This window comes from Fonsecaea pedrosoi, assembly GCF_000835455.1.
Source record: "Fonsecaea pedrosoi CBS 271.37 unplaced genomic scaffold supercont1.6, whole genome shotgun sequence".
NCBI classification, from domain to species: Eukaryota; Fungi; Ascomycota; class Eurotiomycetes; order Chaetothyriales; family Herpotrichiellaceae; genus Fonsecaea; species Fonsecaea pedrosoi.
In genome coordinates, this window is record NW_013550610.1 from 2,087,247 (window position 1) to 2,108,106 (window position 20,860).

The window sequence follows — 20,860 nt, forward strand, 5'->3', positions numbered from 1 at the left end:
GGACCGAGGCGGGACATAAAATACTAGGCAGAGACCATGTCCTCCTGGCCCCCCTCTGTAAGCCAACGCCATCATGTATAGCGAGGCACCCAAAGTCCCCGAAATCCAGGATGCAGACAAGACCGAACAGGTCGTCCAAGCAGAAGTCGCAATTCATCCTCCCGCTGATGTCGAACGGGCCGAGAAGGTACAGGCAAAGACATGGCTTGCCATCATCTGTCTCGGAGCCACGTATGGGTGCTGTCAGGGCATCAATCTGATCCCCCTCAACGTGGTCAATGTGATCCAAGCCGATCTGGGGAACCCGGTCCTTGCCAGCTGGATCGGTACGGGCTATTCGATTACCCTGGGAGTCGGGATCCTGGTTGCCAACTCTCTCGCTGAGTAGGGGCCTCGGGTCCTTTTGAGCTGTACCATCTGGGTTTCTGACTGGAGTTTAGTCTTCTCGGTCGTCGTTGGTTCATCATATGTGGTGGTATTCTGACGGCCGTGGGTAACATTGTCGGTGCAACCGCGAGCAGGACATCTTCCGTGGTCGTTGCTACTTCGATCCTGGGGTTCGCCCAAGGAGGTGTCACCTGTACCATGTATAGCTGACTCTTCTGCCATGCCCCTCGAGGTGCTAACTAGAGCGACAGTCCCGCCGCCAGCGAACTCATCCCCAAAAAGTATAGAGGCTATGTGGTCGGGCTTATGAACCTGTGTCTGGGTGTATGGTCCATGTCTGGCAATTTGGTTGGTGCGTGGGCATCTACATGTCTGGATCCTTGTACAGGAGCTGATGATGAGGGGCGACAACGATACAGGTCATTCTCTTGCCGTGCATACAGCCCCGGGATGGCGGTCTGTCTTCTGGATGTCGCTCGCTATCAACGCAGCCGCCACGCTGGGCGTCTGCTTCACCTACTTTCCTGCACCTCCCCTAGCATCTTTTCGAGCCACGGGACAAACGTTCCTCAAAGCCATGGACTGGATCGGTCTGTTTGCCATCGTCACGTTCCAGGTTCTGGTCTCGCTGGGTATCACTTGGATCACCACGTACGGAGCCACATCGGCGCGTTTTCTGGCGGTCAGTGTTATGCAGTCCTTTGCTCCCTCGCAAGCAGCGCAAGCTAACGTCCACAGCCGTTCCTCGTGGGGATTGTTGTCGCCGTAGCTCTGGGTTTCCACCAGGCCTATCTGGCCAAGAACCCGTTCTTACATCCATTCCTCTTCCGACGTGTTCGCACCTTTACCATGATGTGCGTCATCGCTTTGGTGGGAGGCATGCTCTTCTACTCGTTGTCCGTCTTCTTCTCCACTTACCTCGAGCTTCTGTTCGACGGGGACAATCAGGTCAAAATCGGCGTTGACAGTAAGATACCCTCCCTGACCCGCTCGATACTTCAGAGCTGAGAATCATAACTTTGTCACACAGACCTCCCCATGGCCGTCCTGGTCAACTTTGGCGGCGTTAGCAGCGCGCTCACTCTGCCGATCCTGGGTCCTCTCGTTGGAACTCGCGTGATGATGGTCGTTGGAGTCTTGTTCCAAGTCCTGTTCATCCCCCTGATGTGTCTTGTCGGAGTCCACGGCCGTTCCATGGCCCTGGCCTTCTCCGCCCTGGGCGGGTTCGGTATCGGAATCATGGAGACCCTAACAATCCTGGTGATCCAATATGCCTCCCCAGACGAGTACCTGTAAGTATTCATCAACAGGGCCCATGATACGCGTGTTGGAGCGGGACAACTGACGTGTTGACAAGGGGATTTGCCTACGGTATTCTTGGTCTGTGTCGAGGCATTGGCGGATCCGCAGGCACCGCCATCTACGTGACCATCTTCTCGAGCAAGTCTGCAACCCTGGTGCCCGAGAGGGTGTCCGCCGCTGCCGTGGCGGCCGGTCTCCCCAAAAGTTCCATCGCCCAGCTGCTGGGGATCCTCACAGGGGTGGTGAGCGAGCCGATCACGTCCGTGCCGGGCATCAACGCGCAGATTATCGCCGTGTCGACCCTGGCCCTGAAAAAGGCATATTTGGCCTCGTTCAAATACGTCTGGCTGACCAGCATTCCGTTTGGGGTTATTTCGCTGCTGTGCGCCCTCGCGACGAAGGATGTGAGTAAATGATAAACATTTCTCGTTTGGAGAAGGGGTGTGGTTGTGCTACGGAATATATACATGCTAATCTTTTTCGTCTCCTGCAGGTCTCGAACCAATTGACCAATGAGACGCCGCAGCATCTAGTCAGTGTCGCTCAGTCGGGAGATGATGAAAAGATAACAAGTGCTTGACTGATTGCAATTGCTTCGGGGAGTGGAGGGGAGGAGGCAAGAGACACGCGGCTCGAAAGGGAGAGTTCAAGGCTCAAGAAATGCACCGGGGAGGGGAGGTGTGGCCCTGGTAGCCTCGTGAAATGCCAGTCGCAATCAAGTCGGAGTGGCCGTTCCGATCTAGAGCCATGCAATGACTTCCATTTCAGCACTGGCCGATCTAGATGGCGGCATTACAACAATTCAAATAGCTTTTTGGCAGTAATGGTCGAGCACAGCTAGCCACTGACTGCTGTTGATGCCGTCCCGCAAACTCGACTCATTACTGTAGCTAGGGAGCCTCCAATCCACAATTCACACTTTTCGGTACACATAAAATCCAATCCATTCCTGACCCCTCACATGACGAGATCCGACCCCGAACAAGCGCAAGTCTAGTAATGGACAATGCCCTGCTCGCGGATCCGCACCCTCCAAATCCCCTGGACGCCCGTGACGAGAATCTGCCCCCCGGGGAGGAAGACCAGATTATTAAACACTTCTCCCGCGGCGGTGATCTTGCCGAGCAGGTCACCCTCGGGGGTGACGACGTCGATCCCCGACCCGGCCGCCGCGTACAGGTTGCCGGCCTCGCTGACTTTGAGGCCGTCGGCGAAGTACGTGTCGGGGACGTAGACGGTGCGTTTGTTCGCGAGCGTGTGCGGGTAGAGGACGTCGAAGGCGACGATGGCGTGGTTCTCGGTGCGGTTGTCCGGGCCGAGCGGCGTGCTGGTGATGTACAGCGTCTGGTTGTCGGGCGAGAAGGCGATCCCGTTGGGCCAGAGGATACTTTGGTCGACGACGGACAGGGCGCCCGAGGTCATGTTGAAGCAGTAGATCGAGGGGGCGAGTTCGGGCGGGTTGTCGTATGTCCAGGCGACGTAGCTGAATCTGTTTGGTTTGGGTCGGTTAGTAGCATAAGACACTCAAGAGAACCCTGGGTGGTCCAGGAGGAGGGGTCCGGGAGATGCTGGAGATAACTTTGTGTGTCAAATGGGTTGGGAGTTGATATAACCTACGGTGCATCCACGAACCACACCTGTCCGAACTGGTCAACCACCAAGTCGTCCGGGGTCGACAGCTTCAACCCTCGATAGTTGTTGAGCAGCGGCTCACTCCTGTTCGTGGCAGGGTCGTACAGGTACAGACCCGGGGGCGTCGAGTTGCGGTACCCATCCGTCCCCACGACCAGCTTTCCCTCATGGATGAAGCCGCCATTGACAGACTCCAGCGGCGGATCCGTGGTGAGGTTCTGCAGCGCCGGCGGCTCCACGCTCAAGTCGACCAGGTACTCGTACGTGTGGTTGAAGTTGGACACGAAGACTTTATTCTGCGCGGGCAGAAAATTGGGGGCCTCGTGGACATTGTGCTCGGGGAGATCGAAGAGCTTTTCGAGGGTGGGATTGGGACCCAGGATGTCGAAGAAGCGGCTGTCAAAGGCGACAAAGGATGCTTTGGCCAGAGTGGACAGCTCGCCGTTGACTCGTGGACTGGAGGTCACGGTGCCCCATACCTGCGCTTTGTATAGACGGTACTTGTTTAGATACATGATAGACTCTAACGCCGCGGTCGAAGTGGGTGGGTGTTTTTGGCCCAACTTACACATTTGACCGCGCTCGAAATAGTACGGAAGTGTCGCCAGGGCCTTTTGATTCACAAAGACAACCTCGGTCGAGTTGTAGTTGACGCCGGCTGGCAATGGGTTGAGCAGGGACGCCATGGCAGGCAACGCCGCAGTCTGGATGATGCCTCTGAGCGGCTTCATGGCGATACTGGTGCTACTCGAACTGCAGGTTTTGGCTGTGCACGAGATGATTCAGGGCAACGACTTGATCTAGTTTCCTCGTAAAAGGTTGAGGACGACTAGGGTAGCTTCGTCTGTCTCTCCATGGGACACGCTGTGATGCTTGTTCGGAATTTCGCAACAATAAACATCCTCGGAACCTCAGCCAAGTGGAAGTAAATCGTCTCTGTGCTCGATTCATTGGGACATTGGTCTACTGGTCTAATGGTCTAAATGGCCAATAAATGTTGTGATACTATTTCTTCAAAAGTCCAAATGTACTGTACATTGTACCTGTGACTTTGCATATTCATATATCCATCGTATACAAGGAACGACTCACTACCGACCCCCCCTCTGCGACATTCCTCAATCAAAAACCCACAGCACAGATGGGAGCACGACGCACAAGGTCGATCCCCGAGGAGGAACAACCTCTATTGAGCGACAATGCCACAGCTATCCCGCCAACTTCATTACCACCAGCCGAGGAAGCGACCAAGACCGAGCAAGAAGAGGTCAGTGGCGTGCGTCTGTACGTGACCATCGGAAGCATATGGCTTGCGGTCTTCTTCGCCGCCATGGGTATGTATACGTACCACTTGAGACCCGTGTCAAATCCTGCTTTGTTGACAAACTCTGCGAGATTCGTCCATGATGGCAACTCTCACCACCCCCGTTGCCAACGAGTTCCACACCTTCTCCCTCCTGTCGTGGGTGGCTTCGTCCTATCTCATCGCCACCGCCGCCGTGCAGCCCCTGACTGGCCGACTGACCGAGATCTTTGGCAGAAAAGACGGCGTTCTGTACTGCATCGTCTTCTTCGGTCTGGGAAATCTCATCTGTGGCGTCGCAAACAACACCTGGACGCTCATTGCGGGGCGTGTGGTCGCTGGTGCCGGAGGAGGCGGTCTGTTCGCTATCCAGACCATGGTGGTCACTGACCTTGTCCCACTTCGCAAACGCGGCGTATGGCAGGGCATTGGCAATATCGTGTTCGGCGGCGGAAGTTGTCTTGGAGGAGTGTTTGGAGGCTGGATCAACCAGACGCTGGGTTGGCGACCGGCATTTCTGATCCAGGTGCCCTTCGTCGTCGTCTCGGCATTCGTCGTGGCTATATACGTCCAGCTGCCGTCACCGCCACACAGCGACAAGAACAAGTTGGCCCGGGTGGATTTCCCCGGCGCCATCACGCTGGTCGGATCGCTCGTCCTCCTGCTATTCGGGCTCAACAGCGGCGGGAACCTCGTGCCCTGGAATCACCCACTGGTGCTCACCACGCTGCCGCTCTCGGCGGTGCTGCTGGTTGCATTTCTCGTCATTGAGGAGAAATGGGCCGCGGAGCCACTCATCCTGGTCCGTCTCTTCCTGAATCGCACCGTCACCGCGGCGTGTCTGTCAAACTGGTTCGAGATGATGTCCCTGTACGGCATGTTCTTCTACATGCCCATCTACTTGCGCCTGAGGGGCCTCAACTCGAGCCAGCAAGGCTTCGAGCTGATCAGCCAGGGCACCGGACTCCTGGTCGGTTCGTTGGTGGCCGGCTTCGCGGTGAAGCGGACGGGGAGATACTTCTACCTCAACTGGATGTTCATCGGGTTCTACGTGGGCGCGTCGGTCTTGCTGTGCATGCTCGACATGGCATTCCCCCTGTGGGTGGCGCCCGTGTGCCTCGCCATGTTCGGCTTTGGGTACGGCGGCATGTTTGTCATCTCGTTGCTGGCCCTGATTGCCGCCATCGACCACTCGGAGCAGGCCATTGCGACGTCGGCGTCGTATATATTCCGCTCCACCGGATCGACCATTGGAGTGACCATCACCTCTGCGGTAAGCTGCTGTGTCCCCGACTGACCACCGCACATAGGAAACCTATCTAACTGACCTCGCCTCCCACAAATCTAGGTCTTTCAAAACGTCCTCAAGGCCTCTCTGTGGAGTCGCTTCGGGAACGAACCCGACGCGGCGACCATCATCGGCCGGATAAGAAACGACCTCGACCTGGATCTGGTTCCTCGCAGTTGGCGCCACGGCGTCGAAGAGAGTTACATGGGTGCTCTCCGCTCAGTGTGGTTCACGATCCTGGCTCTGACAGTGCTCGCGTCACTCACCAGCCTGGCCATGAAGGAGTATAAACTGTACAATACGATTTCACGGCGAGAGGAGGAGGAGGAGCAGCAACAGCAGCAGCAGCAGCAGCAATGACAGACCGAGGAGGGATACGGGGAGCGTCAAAAGCACTGATTTGATTTGTCTGACCTAGTTTTCTGCCTCTGCATCATTTACTGTGAACCTAACGAGGTACATGCACTCAAACCCTGCAGAGCGGAGTAGTCAACTACACACAAAATGTCCCTAAGCACCGGTACCAGAGCATTTTATTTACCCTACACGAACACAAACCAATCCCATATCCAGTCCATATATATGTTTCCTGTACAGACAATGGATGCCTGTGCCATCCCATCTCCATGCTACAATCTTCACTGTGGCTGACTTACGACCCTTGCGAGTCCAAGAAGCCAATCGGAAATAAAAAAGTGGCCCCCCCTTTTAGTTGCCGGAATTAGTCGTACCTCGTATACATAATACTGTACATACCTTGTCGAATACAAAATAGAGTTAAATTCCAGCGCGACTTCAACTCCCCTCGTAGGTGCAGATATACTTTAGTCTTTAGTCTAGTCGTACTTGTTACATTGTAGCTCCGTGACTTGATTGGGCCTCCCACCACCGTATCCACTCGTAGTGCTTGTTCTAAACCCGCATGTCGAATTGTCGAGTCTGACGACGAGAGTCTCAAAAAACTCCGAAAAAGGGCTGAACAAAAAAAGGGCCTCGACTCGACGATACGGCGCCACCACCCCACGCCCCTCTTTTTCACTCCGCGATTCTGAGCTCAACTTATCCCAGTCTCTGTCGATGGCACCTTGTTTGTCGTCCTCCACGATTATTAGGTTTCCCCGTGGGGTGGTAGACTGGACTGGACTGGACTGAACTGGACTGGGCACGGCACGGCACAGTTAGGACGGGGGAATTCTCCCATTGATTCCAACCCCAGATTTCCCCCCTCGACACGCAAATTCAGGCTCCCGTCATCCCCGGAGTTCTAGGAATTCATCTGTGAGGGAGACAAACAGACAAAAGAGACGAGACAAGACGAGTCTTGTAAAGTTCCGCATTTAAAAAAGCTGATCATGTCCTAAAAGGTCCCGGCCATAGGTTAGTTGGGCCCTCCTCCCTCCCTCCGTCCCTCCCTTCCTCTACAAACTATTAGTCCTTGTGACAACACCCCCTCCAAAAGATCTATCATGGAGTGTGTTCAGGAAACGTCACCGCCTCATCGCTGGGCGGAGAAATCTCAAGAGGAGCAGCAGATCGAGGTCGTCAAGCACGGCGGCGGCAGCCCCGGCGCGAGCGACGTGGAAAGCGCCGACGGCGAAGACAAGGAAACCATCTTCTGGGATGCCAGCACCTGGATCAACGTGGCCGCTCTGGTCACGGCGTACGTCTCCAGCACCTATGCGGCGACCGTGCCGACCGGGGCCATCGCCTACATCATCGCGAACTGGCCGGCCGAGGCGGGCAGCGCGCCCTGGATCGCCACGGCGCTGACCCTCGTCGTGACGGTCATCGTGCTGCCGCTGGGCGAGTTCATCGACATCTTCGGGAGGAAGTGGCCCTTTATTCTCTCGTGCGTCGCCGGCCTCGTGGGATCCGTCATCACCTCGCGAGCCAACAGCCTGCAGATGGTGATTGTCGGGCAGGCGTTCAACGGCGTCGGGCTCGCGGCGGGTTACCTGATCCAGCCGGTCCTGTACGAGATTGTCCCCAAGAGACACCGGCCCCTGACGGGCGCCATCACCGGGATCTTCTGCGGCGGTGCCTTTATCCTGGCCCCGATCATCGAAGGGATTGTCATCAAGAAAGAAATCGGAGGCCCGCTCGAGGGCTGGAGGGCCGGTATCTACGTCAGTGCTGGTCTGTATGGCCTGGGCATGATCGCCTTGCTCGTGGGATACTCGCCGTCTCCGCGCACGCTGGGCATCAACCTGTCCACCAGCCAACGCCTGAAGAAGATGGACTGGATCGCCATCTTGCTCCTGACGACCGGCCTCACCATGTTCTTTGTCGGCATGGGCATCGGCGACGTGCTGTATCCCTGGAACTCGGCCGCGCCCATCTGTCTCCTCGTCATCGGCTTCGTGCTCATCCTGGGCGCGTCCTTCAAAATGTACAAGAACAAGGACGGCCTCCTGCCCCACAGCCTCTTCACCCACCGCAACTTCGCACTCAGTCTCGTCGTGCGGGCCACCGGCTCCTTTGCCCAGCTCGGCTGTCAGGCCTACCTCCCCCAGGTGATCGTCTACCTGTTCGAGTCCGACGGTCTCCTTCAAGCCGTGTGGGCGCTGCCGTTCTCGGTCGCCAACATTGGAGGAGCCATTGTCACAGCCGGGGTATTTTGGTACACGAAAGAGGGACGTTGGCTCGCCGTCGTCGCCATGGGGACTCTCGCCATCGGGGCGGGCACCATGACCCTGGTCAAACCGACCTGGTCGTTTGTGCAGTTCATGTGGCCGCCCCTGATCATCGGGCTCTCGGTCGGGACGGAGGCGCAGGTCCTCAACATCATCGCCGCGCTGGCGACACCGGACGAGTACGTCGCGACCACGGTGGCCGCGACGACCCTGTTCGCCTGCGCCGGATCCACCATCGGCATCACCATCTTCGGCCAGATCTTCAACTCCAAGAGGAAGAAGTACCTGCCGCTGTACGTGACCGAGGCCGTCCTCGCCGCGGGCCTCCCGCAGACGAGCCTCGAGAGATTCTTGACCGCCATGGCCACGGCCAGCGACGCCTCGGCCTACGCCGACATTCCCGGCGTGACCCCCGCGGTGCTCAGCGCCCTGCAGGTCTCGACCAAGGACGCCTACGCCAAGAGCTTCACCTACATCTGGTACGCGCTGCTCGCCTTTGCCCTGGTGACCATGGCCATCGCCTGCTTCTTCAAGACCACCAAGCCGCAGATGACGGCCAAAGTCTCCTCGCCGGTCCAGGAGACGGTCATTGCCAAGATGGCGCACCACGTCCACCATGGGAAGCGGGGCGACGATGGACATGGACATGGACATGAGTATCCACATGAAGGCGAACGTGGGACCTAAATAGGTTAGCAAGCGGCATCTCTCAAGGCTAGGAGGATGACCAGGGGGCGTATATGTATAGTCTCGACCACCCCCACATGTGACACACTGCGCACTGGGTCGGTAGGCAGGTAGTTTTTCTACATACCTCGAAAAATACAGAGGCTCAAAAAGACGTGCCTGAAGAGTGATTGCCATCTGCCATGCTATTCTCACCGACATGCCCAAATTTCCCTTTCGCAGGATCGACACAAAACCGCAAGTATCGGAAGACGGTTGTTAGTCGAGGTTATTCAGTCATTCCGAAGCGAGACTTGGCCAAGCATGCCGGGTTTCATGGAGAGAAAAGAGACAAAGAAAGAAAGGAAGGAAGGAAGAAAGGTCGCATGCAAGACAGGTAGTAATCATCAATTGGTTCGTTGATCGTAAGAAAAACTCAGAAGAGAGAGGTATCGCCAAATACCCAGTCATCAAGGTCGTAAATTCCTGGAAAAGCCATGTCTCCTTCCATCTTGTCGTTGTCGTCCGGCTTGTTCCCTAGTCGGTTTCGTCATTGCCATCAACATTGTCGCCATCGTCCTCACCGTCTTCACGGTCGCCATCATGTTGAAGGACGATATCGTTCAGAAGGTCGTCGTCTTCTGCATCACCCTCGACGTAGCCGTCACCAGTGATGTCGTTTTCGCTCTCGACTTGATCATCGCCCTCTCCACGCTCAAATCCCAAAAAGCGCTCAAACTCAATAAAGCAACTCGATGTGCAAACGTGCTTTTCCTCATACGTCCGTGTGTCCAAATAGGGATTCTTCCCAAATAGCTTGATGTCATCAGCTGCATGCTTGCGTATCAATTCTGCAATAGCACCATAGCGGTTGACCTCTGCAATCAAGATTGCTTTTTGGTAACCACTAGTACCAGGGCAAGCACTCAGCGCCCCCACGCTCAGCAGAAATTTGACTGTATCTATCCGTCCAAATTCTGCGGCATAATCCAGGGCAGTTTGGGTAAATCCATTCCACCCAATGCCAGAGAGGGTGTTCACTCGAGCTTGGTTTTTAAGTAGCAAGATGACAATCTCGAGATCGCCAAGAACCGCAGCAGCTTGTAATGCTGTCTGCCCGTAATCGCCATCTGAGGGTGGAGCATTGACGTTTGCTCCGTGCTCAATCAGAAACTTGACGAGGTTGAACTTGACCTTGGTTTCTGCAACAGAGATGACATCCCAACCGCATGCAGCTTGTAGTGCTGTTTTCCCTTGACGACCACGAGCAGGCTGGTTGATGTCAGCACCCTTGCTCAAAAGTAAGGCCACTAGTTCTTGATCTCCACGGCTGGCCGCTGCTTGTAGAGGGGTGTAGGATGTCCGCCCGGATGAGTATGTATCAATGGGAGCGCCCGCATCCAAAACTTTGCGTATCAGTTCCTTCGTACCACCCCGATAGATCAGAAGAGCTAATGGTGACCCAGGACGGACATGAGCCCCACGCTCAAAGAGCAACTCGAAGAGTTCCAATCTTGCTGCGGGCTTGTCAAGTAAGAAGCTATCGGCCAAACAAACCTCTAACAGTGTAGGATCGACGGCCGAGCTTTCATGTAGATTGATCCCCGAGTTGAGAAAGAGTTCGATTAGTGGTCTTTGAGATGATAAACCAAGGGCATGTTTCAAGAATGGGAAAGGGTTCTGATCGGTGGTCTTGTGGCGTAACTTTACTCCCATTTCTATCAGGTGGTCGAACATTTCGAGTGATGGCTTGGGATCTTTATGTCGAGAGCGCCAATCATTCCAGTATGAGGCTTCGGACTCCAGAAACGATCCATGTTCTAAAGTGGCGGCGATCACAGTCGTGTCTTTTGGGAAAGCATACGCGCTGACTCCAGCATTGATGTCTACTCCCCGATGCAATAGCCACGAAACCGCCTCAAAATTATTCAGGCGAGCGGCCGCGCACAATGCATCAGCACCTTGACTTGCAAAGTCGACTCCCAGGTCAGCAAGCTTCTCGAGCAAGCCAACGCCTCGTGAAGTCACAGAGGCAATGAGAGTTTCAGAATGCACGACCGCCCCTTCCTGAATAAGGAGACTGAAGAGAGCACTCAAGTCGTTGGTTGACGTGACATCCGCAGAGCCTAGGATTGCTCGGAACAGCAGATAAGACATATCTCCGATGGGACCGAATGGTAGCCTCATATCCTCCACGACGTTGACGAGACTCTGAACAATATCGGTTGCAATGTGAGAATCGTGGAAGAGAAACTGCTCCACTAGCACTGATTGTAGAAATTCGTTTGTCGAGCGTGTGCTTCCTCCTGGTCTTTCCTTCAGGTATTTTCGTAAGGAGGCTGCACCGTGCCTTGCAGCAAGACAACAACCGAACCTTGTGACCTCGCTTGATAAGGACATCGCGCTGTAGGGTTCAAGTCTCTTGAACAAGTCTGGATTCCAGTAATAGCTGCCTTCTACAATCGTAGGTTGCCAGCTCTCGTGGACGTAATTGTACCAATCCAGGCCATTGTATTCAGCGCCCAATACCGAGGTTGTGTGTATTGGTAAGTCGACACTGGCCCCAAGTGCGAGAAACATGTCTAACACCTGACTGACAAAGTGATCTTCGAGACTAAGTTTGTCAATACCCTCATCATGGCAGAGGCTTGCAACGAATATGGCAAAGCAGGACCCCCGTTTATGAAGGGGTTTGCGATTGACGTCGCAAGACCTGAGTAAAAGCGCAACACAATCGAGGTTCCGAGCCCCAATGGCGGCCATAATGGCAGTTTCAGGGAAGTTTTGCCAACCCCTCTCGTAGTTTAAGGGCTGATCAGGACGGCATCCTGCTCTTAACAGAAGTCGCACAATTTCCAAACAATCAAATGCAGCGGCGGCGATGAGATAGGAGTGGCCGTCTAAAGAAATCCAGTCGGGGCATCTGAGACCAACATGCATCAGGATAGTGAATGCGTTCTTGTCATTCACATTCCAGGACTGAGTGACTAGTTCTTCCCATGCGGCTCTGACTGTGGGAGTCCTCGACTCTAGTAGAGCAGAGAGAACTGATCCTGGAATCCTCTTAAACAGAACCTCAAAAATTTCCCCTTGTCTAGGGTCGCCAGGCCTACGGTGCAAGAGATTATTCGAGAGGAGATAGAGTGCATATCCAAGGAAGTGATATACGTCAAAGTGGGAATCGAGAGCCGAATCATTATAGCCTGTTCGAGAAAACTGAAACTGAAGAAAGGGTTGCAAAGCCTACCAGAGTTACGAGTCAGCTCTCAGCTTCTAAAGGTAAATACTTGTATCCTCACATGAGAATGAGCTTTCTCCCTGGCCAGGGGAGAAAATGGATGCTCGGAATCAAAGGAGGTGGCTAAGAGTTGATGAGCGATAGACCTGTAAACAACACACATGTATGCTCACACAAACAGCGTAGTGTTTCCAATACTTGATAGCTAGGAGTGAGCTTGAGAATGTTGCGGTAGACTTCATCTGCATACTGCATGGTCGGGCTGAGATCTGGTAACCCTGATTGGAGAGGTGTCAGTGCCGTGCCAGTTTCTATCGTGCCGATATCGCAGAGATTCATGAGACCCGGAGCATTGTGATGAGACCTGGATCTCAGGAGGGTGTGGGCTAGAGAAATATATTAGTATGTGACGATCCGCAGTCAAGCAGATTGCCTACGAAGAGTCATTTGTGGCGATGGTGTGAGCAGGTCGACATCACTAGTAAAAGTGGTTGAGGGGTGCAACGGTTCTGTAGGAGCAAGAAATAGAGAAGCGATCTTCGGCGAAGGTGTAGGTGTTCGTACGGCAACGCCAGGCGGAAGGGGTTCAAGTTGACCTGCAAGCGTCAGTGTTAGACAGGGACAATAAATTCGCTTCCTTGCCAGCCTACCTCTTGGTCTTACGAGACCACCCGACCTGCGAATCTCTCTCCAGGCAGACGGGATTCTAGTCCCATTGAGATACACGCCAGTGTCTTTACCACTGCGATTCAGGTAATGTTGGGCAACGATAAGCCAGTTGTCCCTTTTCAATCTCTTGCGAAGCCCCAATTCTCTGAGTTTCGTTTCGTAAGTGGACAGCCTGGTGTGGATTGAGTACGTATCAACACAAGAGCAGGGGAAGGATATGGCATTACGGTGTTATCGGGAAACCGTACTCGGTTTCCATGATTCGCTTGACGTCTTTGAGCGTCTTCCTTTCGGTCTGGTATAGCTGTTGGAAGTGATGCTTGTTCAAGACCCACACACTGTCGTCTTCAAGAGGACGTTTTCTGGGAGCCATGAGAAGCGGCGTATTTGAAAGGTTCCTCTAAGAATCGAGGGTAAGAATTGAGGGTCAGGTTTTGGATTGTTTGAGAAGTTGGCGAAGGGATATCGGGCTCCCTCCGGGTTCAAATATTTTCAGTGACTATCGCGGTGAGGCTGGGAATCGCAAATCCAACCCACACCAGACTCGGATTGGGCACCCAAAGCGAAGGAAGCCAAGCGTCGAACCCTGGTTGTGCAGAACCTGCCCGCATATTGAAGGTCAGAATGATTGGCTGTTGCGGCTGGTGTGGCTGATGCGGATACCTCGTATTCCTGGTGGCACAGCCTGGCCGCCGTACGCAGGCAACCAGTAACAGCGCCCGGGGCGCTCAGTGAACAGACACTGACGTGGCAGGCGCTTCAATTGTCTCTCCTCATGTGCGCCTTGTCCAAGTTCTGGCACCATACCAATGTCGCTTTTAACTGGCTGACCATCATGTTCGCTATCAACAAGTTGGAGAGGTATATTAGTTGCCGTCCAGCATTTTTCCAGCGGGGATGTTGTCCAAAATCTGGTCTTTGGCAGTAAATGTTGCAGATGGCAGACACTGCCATTGTCCAAAATCTGGTGTTCTCAAGTATTTATGGATGCGTTGCCTCACACCATGAAGACTTTCCATCTTTTCTTCCCAGCAATCTCCAGGTCAGTCTACGGAGCGGCTCAGAAATTCAATATGGCCATGTCTCTTGCGACGGTCCTTGCACTTGTGGCTTTGCTGGTCATGTGTATTCCAGCCTTGCCCTTCCTCTGGCGCCATTACCAACGTAATCGGCAGCTGCCGTCCCCTTGTCGCCATTCGAGACGCTCAACGACTGACGGCCACGACCCTTCACATCTGCACACATCGGCTCCACCGCTTGACGGAAGCCATGTACGATTATCCTCAAGAAGAGTTCATTTTGCCAGCTCAGGATGGATATCGCACTTTGACGAGCTTTCTCTGGTTGAGAGTGAGATATTGCCACACCTGTAAGAAAACCCCTATGCATCGGTTTCGTTGGCAAGATTGTCTCACCTGTTCTATCAATCTCAGCGCAGTATGTGGTGAAGAGCGAGCCTCCGCATCGAACACGATTTGTGGCTATAGCGACTGAAACCGAACGCAATATCCAGAGACCAGACGGGAGGGCTTCCGAGGAGAAGATTTGGGTAATGGGGAGCATTTGTTAAAAGGACTGTGCTGCAATCGGTCGACCCGTATCTATCAGGAAAGGTTCGAGCGTGTAAAAATGGCTGAATGGTAGATTTGACCACGGCGTTGATGGATTCCTGCCAAATTGTCACGGACCTCGTTGTGCGAGGAGCCTGCTGCAGCAACGATAGACTTCGATGGAAAGGAAGTAGATCGGATTTTGTGGTTGAGAACATCTCGCCATGTGCCAGACTTGGGAGCCTGGGTCCATTTGAGTTGATCACATTGCGTGTGCGGCGCCGTTTGTCTCGTACAGGCCGCACCCAATCACTTCTTTCCGATTGGTACAGAGAGAAAGTTGTGAACAGTCGTTAGATCCGTGTCTTTGACATGGACTTGGGGGACCCGATGGTTAATATCCAGGCTAGCAAGGTGAAGGAAGGCTGGCCAATGTGACCGGATTATCGAGTTGAGACCATGTACAAAATTTGTGTGCTTGTGTCTGGAAAGAAGGAAGAAGTCCATGGGATTGAAAGGTGCAGGGGGATGTAGAGGGATGTATGTGGGCTAGCTCTGAAATGGCCTAGTGTCTCAGGTCCCACGTGACTTATGTCATGTGACGACTAGCATTGGCAAAAGCGGAGAGTGCAGGACTTCCAAGTGCAAACACCAGAACAAAAATTTGACTGTCTGATTGAGCCAGCGAAGTGGTACCAAGGTGTATGCAATGTTATGATATCTCATGCTATTTATATAACCATTCTCTAGTTGTTGGACTCGGTGCTCCATCGTCACGAACCTCTTCAGAAAGATTATCGTCATCCTCGTCCAAAGAATAGTTGACATTCAACCAGGAATGCCTCCAGATATCTTTTTCTTCCATTGGATGTCCATCTGATCGTAGCCAGCCAAATATGCTTCGGGTTGCCATTTGTGCTATCGCTTCCGGAGTAGGGTCACGCGGGAGATCGGGGTCGACTTGAAGGTCGAATGTAGTTTCATCATCCTTAGCCAGTGCGCCGATTTCGTTGGTGTCCAACAAACTGTCGTTGGGGATGAAACCGCGATCGGGAGCACTTCTTGTGCCATATCGTAAGTCCCATGACCAGTGCCGTATTGTAAGCAGTGCTTCCCAGCACATGTGGCATGATCTCGAACCTCCAGATCTGTATCAAGACGTCGGCGAGAGCCCAGAAATGCTGGAACATGACCTAACATTCCTGGGAGATTCACGTAGTCATACCCCAACGGTTATGACTTGTTTGTGGAAGCCGTGCAGGCCAACCATTTGTGTGGGCTGCTCACGAGCATACTACGCTTCTGCTGCTCCGTGGCTCGAACAGGGTCAGGGGTAGTGGAATGTGGGCCCAGTCGTTGTCTCGTTTCTTGTTCGCACTTCGAGATGAAATGCTGAAGCAGACTTTGGCTCGATCTTGTGACATTGGTTCCAAACAAAAGGCGGCCGAGGCGAGCAATCTGTACTGGCTTGGAAGATTGAGAGAGAGTGGTGCCCGAAACAAGGCCCATGGCCCAGAAACGGACATGTGTTCCCTGCTGCTCAGGCTGACCTCACGCTAGGCTCAGTCACGTGTAAGGCATCCTGGGGCTGTCTCAGCGAGTATTAAGGTCAGACTTTACCATTGTTTATATGGCTAATCTCCCACTCCCACGAGCATTTCTGGATGATAGAAATTGAGGTCCAGAGTCCGCAATCCACCGTGGACCTCTCGAAACATGGGGGACTCCTTACTGAGCAAGTTTTTTATATCTGCGCGTCATAACAGACTGATGTCTTGGATGCGAATGAACGAATCAACGAATGAATGCTTTCTCTGGAAGATCACTGTGGGGCACTTTTCGCGTTGTATGCTGCTCCCAGTGGAGCATCCCAATCTCTCGTCGAGTCAACGCCCAGTGTCCTGAAGCCGAAGATTCACAATGATCTCTTTGGCGGAAAGAAAACACAATCACTAAAGAAATCAGTCAGTCAATCGACTAGGCTTTTTCAATCGCCGTTGAACGCCCTCATTGGTAAGTAGTGCAACAAATGCCTCCCTCGTAATCTTCCCGTTCTCGACATCTTCTCTCAAACATTCTATCTTCTCTACCATCTCGTCGTACTTGTCCAGTTCGGCCAGCTTCCGTTCTGTAAACTGCTTTGCCTCGTTGCCATGGTGGCCCTCCTCCAGCTCCTTCCACCGCTCCGGCCCGAGGCGCGCCCGAAGTTGCGCAAAGGGTAGGCTGTCTGGGTGGTTGAACCCCCATGACAGTAGCCTGTGTAGCCACATGCTCCCTGACTCCTCGGAGTGCCTCACCAGGCGAGACACCTCCATACCCGGCTGCCCTGGAATCCGCGCCTCCTCTTCCTCGAGCACGGTCTTAAACATGTCCAGGTTCCGCAGATACCTCTGTAAAATCTTGGGAATTTCTTCCTCGTCGAGGAAAGTATCATAGTTGTTCAGTCGGTCTTGTAATAGCCATCACGGGGCCGAGCCGAACAGCTGTGCTGGGCCGGCGTAGGAACATTCGAGGTCCACCAACCCCACCACAGTGAGGTCTTCTGCGCTCCGGACGATCAAGTTGGCCAGGCCAAGATCGTCACAAATAAGTTTGTAAGGCCCGAATGCATAGCTGGGTTCGACGAGCTGCGGGGCGACGGCCTGCTCGTCGCAGACGCTGCCAACAATGGGCATGCGGAGAAGCCAGATGGTGCCGTCGCGAAAGCGCAGTTTTTGGCACAGATTGTAGGAGCCGTTGAGGAAGTTGCCGTCGAGGCTACATTCCAGCTTTTTGGGGTGTAAGGATGATATCCAGCTAGTCACAATGCCTGTGACGCGAGCTCGGTTAACTCGCTCAGCCCAGAGTTCCTTCTGGACATCGTGAAGGAGTTCGATGGGTTCGTTGATGTCCATAATGCTGAGTGAAGTGAGAGGTGGTTGCGGAATGGTGTGTCACAGTTGACATCCCTTGATCTTTGATGGCTGTCAGAATGTTTGTATTTCGGCCTCGTGGTATCGAGCGTCCGTTGCCTCAAAGTATTCCCTATTTAGGAAAATACTCTCGCCGTGTTAATAATATCTTCTACCACTTACCAGATTAGGTAATAAAAGTAAACACCGTATCAACGACGGACTGGCTGGCGTCAATCAAAGCAATCGAGGTCAGAGCCCAAACACTTCGGGGATATAGCAATACAGAGGATGTCCAGCATCTTCGTAAGAGGTACAAATTGGAAAAGGCTGGAGACCAGGTAAGCGTCGTGCCAGTCTCAGCTCGCAAAGATTCTGGTGGAACTGTGAGCCAATGTTGGGCTGGGAGGTCTGGCTGCGGGTGAGTCTCACTACGACCTGCCCACGGAAGATGAGTGACTTTGAACAGGCAGTTTTAGGTGACATTCCAGCCAGAACGCCACCTGACGGCCTTGTCAGCAGCAGATTGCCGAGGCCACGATGTGGTAACAGACGCCCGGTCTCCCGGTGGCACGATTCAGGAAACGCTTCTATGCAGCTGAGGACTAAGCCAGGGCACGAGAACAGGAAGTATGTACCTCTCTATGTAACTTGCTTGGTCAATCTGTGAGAGAATTTTCTGCCATGTATAATAGTAGATAATGTACCTCTTGAACCTCTTGAATCTCTTTACCGCCTATCCCCGAAGACTCGACACGGGGGACGGTGAATTTGATCATCAACCCAATCTATGACACACTCTTGGCCAATTTTTGCGTGCGTCCTCGGACGAAAAAAAGGACACGCCCTTTGGCCTTTCTCACAGATTCACAGTTTCACACTTGGGATGTGTCGAACCCTTTCCAGCCGTCAAGGGCGTCGTCAAGGATCTCCTTGTACTTGTTCACTCCGCCCAGATACACGAGCTGCTCAACGAGTTTTCCGGGGATGTTTGCGCCGGTATACCAAGACTCGGTGAACTGTTTGTTTTGACAAATTTTGTCGTGTTAGTTTTCGAAAAGGATCAACTTTGAAGGGGCACCAATGAAGAAGCGAAGGAAGCAAAGCGAGGGGAGGATGTGCCTCGAAAGAGGACATTCGGGAGGTTTGACGTCCTTACCGGGAAGAGTGTCTGCTTGTGCATTTCCTGAATCCCTTCCCTCCACGTGCGGGCGGCTTCTGCGTTCCCCTCCATGGTGGCAATGCCTTGGTCGTTCATCTTCTTAATCGCTTCACAGATCCAATCCCCTTGAATCTCGATGCAAGGGGGGCCGTTCGAAAGTTGAGAAGGTGATTGTGGCTGGTGGGTGGCGAGTCCATCGAGATAGAGTGGATTAGCCAGGCATCCTTCTCGGGGCGGAGAAGGAAAGGAGAGGGAAGGGGCTTTTAGAAGGAACCACACTCACGCTGTACATCATGAAGAAGTTGGGCATGTCAGGCACACAGATCCCCAGACTAGTGTATACGCCATCCTTCCATTTCTCCTTGAGCGTCACTCCGTGCTTGTCGCTGATGTTGAGATCCATCAAGCTCCCCGTAACGTTATCGTAACCTGTGGCAAGAAGGACGACGTCGAAATGGCGAGTTTTGCCGTCCACAGTGGTGATACCCGTGGTGGTAAACTCCTTGATGGGCGTCTCCTTGAGGTTGACCAGCTCAACATTTGGCCGATCGATCGATTCGTAATAGTCGCGCTCGAGGTTGCTACGCTTGGTGCCCATGTAATAGGGCTGCACGACTGGGCATACAATGTTGCGTTTTGCAACATCTTTGACTCGGCCCTCCGTCTTTCTCCGCCAGTAGTCATACACAACCTTGTTGACCTTGGTGTCCAGTACCCATTCGCGATAGTTACACATCAAATACTGGAACCCTCCCCGATCGAGAAGCTCGTCCCACGCCTTCGTCCGTTCTTGTTCTGTCGCATCGTGGTAGGAGCCAGGGAGTGAGGCATAGGGGAACCCTGTGCCCGTCAGTTTGCAGTGGTCGAGGAGAGCCTGGACAAACCCCCGCCCAGCCTTCTGATCCGCGACTGACGGGCGGCTCTGTCCCATCGGCAGGTTGATGGCCGGTTGACGGATGAAGGCCGTAAGTTGGCAGTCCTCCTTGGCCAGTGTCTGAAGAATTTGAACTCCACTGGCACCGTTTCCTATGACGGCGATGGCCTTGTTCGTCACATCCAGGCCTTCGTGCGGGTAACTGGCTGAATGGTAGATTTTACCGCCGTATTGCTGGATTCCTGGCCAGGAGGGCAAGTATCTCTTGTGCGAGGAGCCCGATGCGGCAACGACAAACTTGGAGGTAAAAGTGATGTTGGAGTTCGTGGTCGAGGTCCATCTCCCACCCTCGTGCCACACCTTGGTCACGAGGGTGTCGAACACAGTGTCCTTTCGGAGATCCCAGACATCTGCTAGGTGGTTGAAGTAGTCTCGGATCTCTGCGCCCCCGGGAAACCGCTCCTTCCAGTACCAATCCTGGTATGTTTCGTACTGTGAGAATTGATACAACGGAATCTCAGAGTCAACCGCCACGCCGGGATAGCGGTTCCAGTACCAACAACCGCCATAGCCAGAGCCAGCTTCGCATATTTTCACCTTCAATCCCAGTTTTCGAAGCTTGTGCAAGGCATAGCAGCCACTGAAGCCGGCACCTATGACCAGCACATCCAGTTCTTCCCGAGGCCTGGACCCGTTGGAGTCGATGTCATTGACATGTGCAGTGCCATTTGTCTTTACCTCGTGCTGGACATTGTTTGGTTCGGTCGGAACTGTAATGCGCCCGGATAACTCGATATCTTCCAGCGTGTCAGCATTTGCGACGACTTCAGAGGTAGAATGGATGGACATGATGTTCTCGAGGCCCATGTGACAGGGTCTTCACAAATTGGTCAGGCGAAAGCCATGTCGAGGTATTACAATGTTTTGTCGCCGTTAATAAGTGCTGTAGTTGAGCCAATCAGGTTGAATATTCCGTAGTCAACCAGACGGAATGGGTGAACGATCTCGGAATCATGTCTAGGAAGTTGATTGCATCGGAAAGTCTACGTCAATTTGTCGTATAGCCCGAGAAAGCACCCTAAAATAAAGAGGGAGAGAATGGGTAAACGATGACTTGTCTTGTGAGTGAAGTGGCTGCTTTTGTTCCCCATACAGGACAAGTGCCCGGGTCTCTGGTGCAGGCAGAGATCTCTCAACAAGTATTAGATTCATCTTTTGAATATCTAGGTGGTGTGAGATCTAGACTATCAAGGTGAAGTAAAAGT

General features: G+C 53.4%; 8 protein-coding genes across 8 annotated transcripts; 3 read left to right on the forward strand and 5 right to left on the reverse strand.

The window, feature by feature from the left end:
- Positions 1–73: 73 nt before the first annotated feature.
- On the forward strand, positions 74–2,105 carry Z517_09579 (uncharacterized protein; the record flags this gene model as incomplete). Its single annotated transcript, XM_013425487.1, has 7 exons — positions 74–384; positions 441–587; positions 639–739; positions 807–1,069; positions 1,126–1,354; positions 1,418–1,679; positions 1,745–2,105. 7 exons carry the CDS (start codon positions 74–76, stop codon positions 2,103–2,105), a joined length of 1,674 nt encoding a protein of 557 aa, XP_013280941.1.
- Positions 2,106–2,682: 577 nt separating this feature from the next.
- Positions 2,683–4,052, reverse strand: Z517_09580 (uncharacterized protein; the record flags this gene model as incomplete). Its single annotated transcript, XM_013425488.1, has 2 exons — positions 2,683–3,178; positions 3,307–4,052. 2 exons carry the CDS (start codon positions 4,050–4,052, stop codon positions 2,683–2,685), a joined length of 1,242 nt encoding a protein of 413 aa, XP_013280942.1.
- Positions 4,053–4,462: 410 nt separating this feature from the next.
- On the forward strand, positions 4,463–6,272 carry Z517_09581 (uncharacterized protein; the record flags this gene model as incomplete). Its single annotated transcript, XM_013425489.1, has 3 exons — positions 4,463–4,655; positions 4,717–5,897; positions 5,973–6,272. The coding sequence occupies 3 exons, from the start codon at positions 4,463–4,465 to the stop codon at positions 6,270–6,272; spliced, it is 1,674 nt and encodes a 557-aa protein (XP_013280943.1).
- A 1,106-nt stretch (positions 6,273–7,378) lies between these two features.
- Z517_09582 (uncharacterized protein) lies at positions 7,379–9,232 on the forward strand (the record flags this gene model as incomplete). The annotated part of the gene is made up of 1 exon (XM_013425490.1): positions 7,379–9,232. The coding sequence occupies one exon, from the start codon at positions 7,379–7,381 to the stop codon at positions 9,230–9,232; it is 1,854 nt and encodes a 617-aa protein (XP_013280944.1).
- Positions 9,233–9,748: 516 nt separating this feature from the next.
- Z517_09583 (uncharacterized protein) lies at positions 9,749–13,491 on the reverse strand (the record flags this gene model as incomplete). The annotated part of the gene is made up of 6 exons (XM_013425491.1): positions 9,749–12,454; positions 12,511–12,572; positions 12,629–12,835; positions 12,887–13,045; positions 13,100–13,290; positions 13,367–13,491. The coding sequence occupies 6 exons, from the start codon at positions 13,489–13,491 to the stop codon at positions 9,749–9,751; spliced, it is 3,450 nt and encodes a 1,149-aa protein (XP_013280945.1).
- Positions 13,492–15,395: 1,904 nt separating this feature from the next.
- Z517_09584 (uncharacterized protein) lies at positions 15,396–15,791 on the reverse strand (the record flags this gene model as incomplete). Its single annotated transcript, XM_013425492.1, has 1 exon — positions 15,396–15,791. The coding sequence occupies one exon, from the start codon at positions 15,789–15,791 to the stop codon at positions 15,396–15,398; it is 396 nt and encodes a 131-aa protein (XP_013280946.1).
- Positions 15,792–16,629: 838 nt separating this feature from the next.
- On the reverse strand, positions 16,630–17,562 carry Z517_09585 (uncharacterized protein; the record flags this gene model as incomplete). The annotated part of the gene is made up of 2 exons (XM_013425493.1): positions 16,630–17,117; positions 17,175–17,562. The coding sequence occupies 2 exons, from the start codon at positions 17,560–17,562 to the stop codon at positions 16,630–16,632; spliced, it is 876 nt and encodes a 291-aa protein (XP_013280947.1).
- Positions 17,563–18,434: 872 nt separating this feature from the next.
- Positions 18,435–20,444, reverse strand: Z517_09586 (uncharacterized protein; the record flags this gene model as incomplete). Its single annotated transcript, XM_013425494.1, has 3 exons — positions 18,435–18,578; positions 18,719–18,898; positions 19,005–20,444. 3 exons carry the CDS (start codon positions 20,442–20,444, stop codon positions 18,435–18,437), a joined length of 1,764 nt encoding a protein of 587 aa, XP_013280948.1.
- Positions 20,445–20,860: the final 416 nt, after the last annotated feature.